Raw genomic sequence first — 9,121 nt, forward strand, 5'->3', positions numbered from 1 at the left:
AAAAGCACTTACTTTTTTAGGCTGAACTTCGAAATCATTGTGACTGTCATTCAATCTTTTCTGAGTTTGTTTTTCATTACTTGACGGAGGAGCAATCGTGTGAGCACATTGTAAGTGCTTCATCATTGTTGATGTGCTTTAATTAAACAAACACTGTTTATGACATAAATCACACTTAACTTTACTGCCATTGTTAACTTTTGTGCAATAGGCCCATATCAAACTGGGAGCCATGATGAAGAATTGTTCAATACTATGTACCGTATATTAAAAAGTTAATTACATCAATTACCGGCGGCAATGTAAACATTATATTGTTATAGACCAATCAGAAAATCAGAAAGAGGCTATTTATAAAGAAACGCTTCGATTGGTACTTTGTATTGTGCTTTTAAAAGTAATCTTATAGTGATTATCTTAATTCATCAACTGTCAGTCATCGAGTAAAAGTCGATTTTAATCGATTCAAGACAAGCTTGAATCGATCCTAAAAAGTCTATTATTTCTAATAAAAGATGACTAAAGTCAGAGTCGACTTTTCCATCCCTAGGTAAACCACTACATGATGTCACATCTTATAGGCCAATATCGCTGTTGCCAGTTCTATCGAAAGTCTTCGAGAATGTTCTCATAAAGAGGCTAAAATCAATAATAGATCGAAAACACCATATACCAGTACATCAGTTCGGCTTTCGTGACCACCATTCAACAATTGACCAGGTGCACCGAATCCTGAATTTCGTTGAAAATGCTATGGATAAAATGAACGTTTAGAGGCCTTCTTAGACATGTCTCAGGCTTTTGATAGAGTTTGGCATTCGGGTCTACTGCTGAAATTGAAATGCATGTTACCCAAACAATATTGCGAAATAATTGCTTCCTACCTAAAATATAGATACTTTAGTATAAAACAAGAGGATGCATACTCAAACTTGCGACCGATAGAAGCGGGTGTTCCCCAGGAAAGCTAGTTGGGGCCAATGCTTTACTTGCTTTTTACAAGAGATATCCCCACTGACTTAAGTTATGTGACAGCGACATTTGCGGATGACACAGCCCTGTTAGCAGCAGGAGAGTCAACCTCAATATCTACCCTTCGAGTGCAAACAGCTGTCAATGCAATTACTAAATGGGCTTCCAAGTGGCGCATTAAATTAAACAATTCCAAATCAATACCCGTAGTCTTTACTTTAAAGAAACGTCATATCATCCCATTTATATAAATGGTACTCTTATACCACATCACAATAATGCTAAGTACCTAGGAATCACCCTAGATGCAAAGCTTCGCTGGAAAGAGCATGTCAAGAAAAAAAGGTGCGAGCTTGATTTAAAATTTGCTAAGTTTTACCATCTGGTCGGTAGGAGATCGACGCTTTCAATCGCAAACAAACTGTTTATATATAATAAAGTACTAAAGTCAATTTGGGCCTATGGAGCTCAACTATGGGGTTGCTCAAGTCAAAACTGTATTGTCTGCATTCAGCGCTTCCAAAATAAGGTACTAAGAAGTATAGTTAATGCCCCTTGGTATGTTACATCTGCTGACCTTCACCGTAATCTTGGTGTGAATTCAGTAGTGAACGAAATAACCAAACTTGCAGACTCACGAAATGAGGCTTATACAGCATGTAAATGAAGAGGCATCCAGGCAAAATTTAAGCGGTTCAGATGTTCTCGAGTTATGCGCTTAGCAACACATTTAGCGATTCATTTTTATATTATAGAAGATAAAGATATAATAATAAAGAGTTAAACACAAACCCCGCAAAACTAATACGGCTGTGTAAGCTGACGTTGAGCAACACCAAAAGCTCCGTCAGGATCGGGAAGGACCTCTCCGAACCGTTCGATACCAGACGAGGTTTCAGACAAGGTGACTAACTCTCGTGTGATTTCTTTAACCTGATGCTGGAAAAAATTATAAGAGCTGCAGAGCTAAATAGAGAAGGCACAATTTTCTACAAGAGTGTACAGCTACAGGCGTACGCCGATGATATCGATATCATTGGAAACAGCACACGCGCCGTTAGTTCTGCTTTTTCCAGACTGGATAAGGAAGCGAAGCGTATGGGTCTGGTGGTGAACGAGGACAAGACGAAATATCTCCTGTCGTCAAACAAACAGTCAGCGCATTCGCGTCTTGGCTCCCACGTCACTGTTGACAGTCATAACTTTGAAGTTGTAGATAATTTCGTCTACCTGGGAACCAGCATTAACAGCAATAACAATGTCTGGAAAGCCAACGCAGAATCATTCTTGCCAACAGGTGCTACTATGGACTAAGTAGGCAATTGAAAAGTAAAGTCCTCTCTCGACGAACAAAAACCAAACTCTACAAGTCTCTCATCATTCCCGTCCTACTTTACGGTGCAGAAGCGTGGGCGATGTCAACATCCGATGAGACGGCACTAGGAGTTTTCGAGAGAAAGGTTTTGCGGAAGATTTATGGTCCCTTAAACATTGGCAACGGCGAATACCGCAGACGATGGAACGATGAGCTGTATGTGTTATTCGACGACATAGACATAGTCCAGCGAATAAAAAGACAGCGGCTCGCTGGCTAGGTCATGTTGTTCGAATGGATGAAAGTGCTCCAGCTCTGAAAGTATTGGATGCAGTACCCGCTGGTGGAAGCCGAGGAAGAGGGAGACCTCCACTCCGATGGAAGGACCAGGTGGAGAGGGACCTTGCTTCGCTTGGTATAACCAATTGGCGCCAAACTGCCAGAAGGAGGGATACGTGGCGCGCTGTTGTGGACTCGGCTATAACCGCATAAGCGGTGTCTGCGCCAGTCAAAAAGAAGAAACACAAGTAATATTTCATGAAACAAACATAAATAAAATCAATAACAAAACTAAATGTAAAATGTCAGTGTGATTAATTTTGTGATCTAATATATATAGGGTTTAAAATTGATATTAGTACTTCGTTTAACAACCTTTAGCGTCTATAACGAATTCTTTTTGGGATATTACTACACAAATCTGCGCATGTTTTTGGCGAAATAGAATTCCACTCCTGCTGCACCTTAGCATAATTCACTCAATGGACCGATTTCGTCTGGGTTTAGGTCCGGAGACTGATGATTACGACAAAATTCAAATCCCAGGTGTCAAGCAAAAAACACAATCTGCGCTTTATAAACTGATTTTTTTTTACCATTGTTGTTATGCTGTGATCACTGGTGATCACATTTCGAAAATGTAAATCCGTGTAAATCTACAGTTCATACCGAACAGTTGGTTGCAAAAGTTGAGAGAAAAATTATTGAAGTGTAATTGTGAGGTTTTAAATTCGGAGGAAATATGTCACATGCTGGAATCACAGAAAATTCTTGCGTTAGTGAAGAATATTTTAATCCAGATGAAGATTCGTAAAACTCATATTGCAGCAGTGATACAATGGAGTGATGACAGTATTCTAGAGGACCAGAACATCAGCGTAAAAATTCAAAATTCAAATGGCAAGTTATATCAGCCCTCTCCGTAAAACTATTCGTAGGTTTCATAAAGCTGCTTTGGATGTTCTTTTAAATACGTCGGTTATAAACACGTATATTTTGTACAGCCAAAATAATTCGAATATGACAATATATGTATGTGTTTCAATTGGGCGAACAAATTTTTAAGGCATCAGTGGAGGTAACAAAGAACCGAAGGCGACAAAGACATCGTTGCGGAGGGTGCTGCTCCTAACTGAAAACTACAAACTCCACGTCTGCTGCAAGGAAGAAGGCGTTAGATATAGGGTTATATATGTATATCAAAACAAGTAAGGAAAGGCTAAGTTCGGGTGCAACCAAACATTTTATACTCTCGCAATTTATTTATAGATTTACCTATATTTTCGGTGAAAAATTACCCTTGGGCTCTGAGTTCTTCATGTTTGATATCAGGGGCCTTGAAAATTCATGGTCCGATTTTGACAATTTCACAACAAGTGATGTCACAGCTCAAATACAGTATTTGTGTAAAGTTTTATTTAGCTATATTTATCGGTTCCTTATGTATACATCATAAAGTGAAAGAATCAGAAGGATTCAAAATTGAGTTGTATGGGAAGTAGACGTAGTTGTGAACCGATTTCGCTCATATTAAACCAGTGTCATCAGGGTGTCAAAAACGTGTTATATACCGAATTTCATTGAAATCGGTAGAGTAGTTCTTGAGATATGGTTTTTGACCCATAAATGGCCGACGCCACGCCCATTTTCCATTTTGTAAAAAAATATCAAAATGCAGAAATGCTGCTTCCTTCTGCCATTTCTTATGTAAAATTTGGTGTTTCTGACGTTTCTCGTTAGTGAGTTAACGCACTTTTAGTCTTTTTCAACCTAACCTTTGTATGGGAGGTGGGCGTGGTTATTATCCGATTTCTTTCATTTTTGGACTGTACACGGAAACGGCCCGCAAAACTAATACGGCTATGTAAGTTGACGTTGAGCAACACCAAAAGCTCCGTCATGATTGGGAAGGACCTCTCCGAGCCGTTCGATACCAAACGAGGTTTCAGACAAGGTGACTCACTATCGTGCGACTTCTTTAACCTGATGCTGGAAAAAAATTATAAGAGCTGCAGAGCTAAACCGAGAAGGTACAATCTTCTACAAGAGTGTACAGCTACTGGCGTACGCCGAAGATATTGATATCATCGGAAGCAGCAACCGCGCCGTTTGTTCTGCTTTTTCCCGCATGGATAAGGAGGCGAAGCGAATGGGTCTGGAGGTGAATGAGGACAGGACGAAATATCTCCTGTCATCAAACAAACAGTCAGCGCACTCGCGTCTTGGCTCCCACGTCACTGTTGACAGTCATAACTTTGAAGTTGTAGATAATTTCGTTTATCTGGGAACCAGCACTAACAACACGAACAATGTCAGCCTCGAAATCCAGCGCAGAATAACTCTTGCCAACAGGTGCTACTTTGGACTGAGTAGGCAATTGAACAGTATAGTCCTCTCTCGACGAACCAAAATCAAGCTCTACAAGTCCCTTATCATTCCCGTCCTGCTTTACGGTGCAGAAGCTTGGACGATGTCAACATCAGATGAGACGACACTAGGAGTTTTCGAGAGGAAAATTTTGCGCAAGATTTATTGTCCTCAGAACATTGGCAACGGCGAATACCGCAGACGATGGAACGATGAGCTGTACGAGTTATACGACGACATTGACATAGTTCAGCGAATAAAAAGACAGCGGCTACGTTGGCTAGGTCATGTTGTCCGAATGGACGAAAACACTCCAGCCCTGAAAGTGTTCGATGCAGTACCCGCCGGAGGAAGCCGAGGAAGGGGAAGGCCTCCACTCCGTTAGAGGGACCAGGTGGAGAGCGACCTGGTTAAACTTGGGATCTCCAACTGGCGCCGAACTGCGAAGGAGAGAGAGAGGTGGCGCACTATCGTCGATTCGGCTATAACCGGCTAAACGGTTGCAACGCCAATCACATACATATGTACATACATACACGGAAACGGGTAAAAGAAACGACAGAAAGTTTGGTTTATATAACTTTGTTGGTTTGCAAGATATATACAAAAAACTTATTTGGGGGCGGGGTCACACCCACTTTTCCAAAAAAATTACATACAAATGTGCCCCTCCCTAATGCGATCCTATGGTATAAATTTTATTTTCATTACTGTATTTATAGCTTAGTTATGACACTGTATAGGTTTTCGGTTTTCGCCATTTTGTGGGCGTGGCAGTGGTCCGATTCCGCCCATTTTCGAACTTAACATTCTTATGGTGCCAAGGAATACGTGTTCCAAGTTTCATTAAGATATCTCAATTTTTACTAAAGTTACAGCTTGCACGGACGGACAGACGGACGGGCAGACAGACATCCGGATTTGAAGTTTACTCGTCACCCTGATCACTTTGGTATATATGTGGCAGCACCGTCACTCTTTTCGGAGTTACTATTATTTAATTATAATTACATTACGCATGGTAACTCTACCTGCCAGTTTGACATTTTGCTTTGTACACTTTTCCTTTCCTTTAATGACAAATAAAGCACGAGGCTCGTCCCTTTTTCTTCTTGACGACTCGTAGAGTAAAGACGTGCCTACCTCAACATACGCTCTACATTGGTGACCCCTGGTGAAAATTAACACATTTATATTATTAATTTTTCAACTTTTTTACAATGTGTCTCGACGAAAGTCAACTGGTTTCGGAAGGAGGGAACATCCTGGAAAATGTTACGACACAACATTTTGCACCACGATTGCCGCTGCCTCAGATGCGAGAGGATAACATCGAGGCGTATTTTTACTCGTTAAATTTTTGGTTCGATGCAACGGGCATCATGGCGGACGTGACCAAATTTAACATTGTTTTGGCAAGCGTTCCTCCTCCAAAACTGATGGAACTGCGCACCATAATCGATGCTGCACCGCGTACCAATAAGTACGGATACATTCGAACAAAATTACTCGAAAATTTCACCGAAAGCCAGCAGCGACGCCTGCAACGTGTACTTCGCGAGATGCCTCTGGGTGAACGGCGCCCAAGCGACCTCTACAACGAAATGAAGCGCGCCGCGGGAACCACGTTAAGTGAGAGCATTCTCCACGATTTATGGATCACACGATTACCCACGTATACACAAGCAGCAATTATAGCAACGAATGTGTCAATCGTCGAAAAGTTGAAGATCGCCGATTCCATCACGGAATCGATCAAATTGCGTCAAGGAGAAACCAGCGAGGTATGTACCGTGCAGCAATGTACCGAACAAGATCTGAGAGCCGAAGTAGCAGCGCTCAGACAACGACTCGACCAACTACTCACCAATCACGGAAATCGTTCTCGGGCTAGATCTAGGACCCCGGCAGGTAATCGCGACTCGCACAACCCCTCCAACGAAACATGCTGGTATCACACCAAATTTGGACGCAACGCTCGTAAATGCAGACAGCCGTGCATGGCTCATCCGCAATCATCAACCGACGCAAAATAGGCCCGCTCAGCGAACTGTTTCTCAGAATCAGGCGAACGTTCTGAAAAACTATCGAACAAACGACTTCATATATTCGACACTACAACTAAAATGAGTTTTCTTATCGACTCCGGCGCAGAGGTGTCAACTATACCAAAGTGTTCGACGTTCGCTGAAGCATCCAAATCGGATACAAAACTGTTTGCCGCAAATGGCTCACCAATTCAAGTGTTTGGTGAAGCTTTATTGAAATTAAACCTAAACTCCGAAAAGAGTGACGGTGCTGCCACATATATAACCCTATATCTAACTCGTTTAGTTTTAGGACTTACAAACAACCGTTATGTGGACAAAACTATAATACTCTCTTTAGCAACATTTGTTGCGAGAATACAATGATCAGGATGACGAGACGAGTTGAAATCTGTCTGTCCGTCCATCCGTCTGTCCGAGCAACAGATAACTTGTGTAAAAATTTAGATATCTTAACGAAACATCTAATACATGTTCCTTGGGACCGTGAGAGGGTTGCTTTCGAAAATGGGAAAAATCGGACAATTTCCACGCCCACAAATGGCGAAAACCAAAAACCTATAAAGTGTCATAACTAAGCCATAAATAAAGTTATAAAAGTAAAATTTGGAATAAAGGATCGCACTAGGAAGGGGTATATTTGGATGTAATTTTTTTGGGGAAGTGGGCGTGGCCCCCTAATCGGTTATTTGTATATATCTCGCAAACCAATAAAGCTATATAAACCAAACTTTCTGTCGGTTCTCCTACGTACCCCACCACACACCATGAAAATAGTTGAAATCGGATAATAACCACGCCCACCTCCCATACAAAGTTAGATTAAAAATTACTAAAAGTGGGTTAACGCACTAACGAAAAATGTCAAAAACACTAAATTTCACAGAAATAATAGCAGAAGGAAGCTGCACTGAGATTTTTTTACAAAATGGAAAATGGGCGTGACATCGCCCAATTATGGGTCAAAAACCATATCTCATGAAGTACTCAACAGATTTCAATGAAATTCGGTATATAATATTTTCTTGACACCCTGATGATACGTGTGGAAAATGGACGAAATCGGATCACAACCACGACAACTTCCCATATAACTCATTTTTGAATTTCATCTTATTCCTTCACTTTATAATATACATATACATAAGGAACCAAAGAAGATAGCGAAATAAAACTTTACACAAATACTGTATATGATCTGTGACATCACTTGTGAAAAAATTATCGAAATCGGGCTATAACTTTTCAATGCCGCGGATATCGAATATGCCCCATGGTAACTTTTCACCGAAAATTTCGGTAAATCTCTCAGGTATCTTAATTTAATTCAGAGGAAATATTTTTCCTCTAATAGTGTGTCTCTGTACCAGAAAAGGTTAAAATCGGGTCATAACTTCCCTTATATATGAATATACATATGATAATACCTAATTATAGGTTTTTCAAAAATACGATGAGCTTAATAGCTTATAAATCGGTTAATATGTGAAATATAATATATATCAAATTGTGTGTTTTCTTAATATAAATATAGCAATAAATTGCGAGAGTATAAAATGTTCGGTTGCACCCGAACTTAGATTTTCTTTACTTGTTTCGATTATTTTCAGCAAATACATTAAATGAATACCGTTTTGATTTTATTTACAGAAAGCAGTTACATTTTCCTGTAATTAATTTAGTATTGTTTGTAAACTTTGTGTTTTACTATGGAACAAAATAATTTTTCATTTAAAATAAGTTCATATTTTTCTTTAAACTATTATATTTTCTTTAAACACTGGCAACCTACGTGTTAATCAATAAAACGAAGTTCATGCAAATAAGCACACATAAATCTATACCTAAACTTTGTGCTTTGTAACACAACCATCCCGTTATAGTCAGACCCTGTCGAAACAGCTTGACCTCCCGTTGGATAATCTAGATGATATATAATCTTCCAATTCCAAATCGGAGCTTAGATAGCTGCTCCAACAACAACAGGAACGGAAGTAGTTCACCAGGACACAGATATCTACACGATATTATTTTTAAGCAAATAAAATACTATTTACTGAACTATACGAGTTTTGCTTGTAGTGATGAGCGATATTGCTATTTTTGAATCACTGTGATTTCAGTGATTACTATTTTTGAA

The 9,121-nt window shown here is 39.9% G+C and overlaps 1 protein-coding gene across 1 annotated transcript; it reads left to right on the forward strand.

Moving 5' to 3' along the window:
* The first annotated feature begins 6,153 nt into the window (after positions 1–6,153).
* LOC128922426 (uncharacterized) lies at positions 6,154–6,969 on the forward strand. Its single transcript, XM_054232792.1, has one exon. The coding sequence runs from the start codon at positions 6,154–6,156 to the stop codon at positions 6,967–6,969; it is 816 nt and encodes a 271-aa protein (XP_054088767.1).
* Positions 6,970–9,121: the final 2,152 nt, after the last annotated feature.

The sequence above is a fragment of the Zeugodacus cucurbitae genome, chromosome 6 (assembly GCF_028554725.1).
Source record: "Zeugodacus cucurbitae isolate PBARC_wt_2022May chromosome 6, idZeuCucr1.2, whole genome shotgun sequence".
Taxonomy (NCBI): Eukaryota; Metazoa; Arthropoda; class Insecta; order Diptera; family Tephritidae; genus Zeugodacus; species Zeugodacus cucurbitae.

What these genes read in the sequence shown, in the direction of transcription:
- LOC128922426 (XM_054232792.1), top strand. Translation starts at nt 6,154, where the DNA reads ATGTGTCTCGACGAAAGTCAACTGGTTTCGGAAGGAGGGAACATCCTG.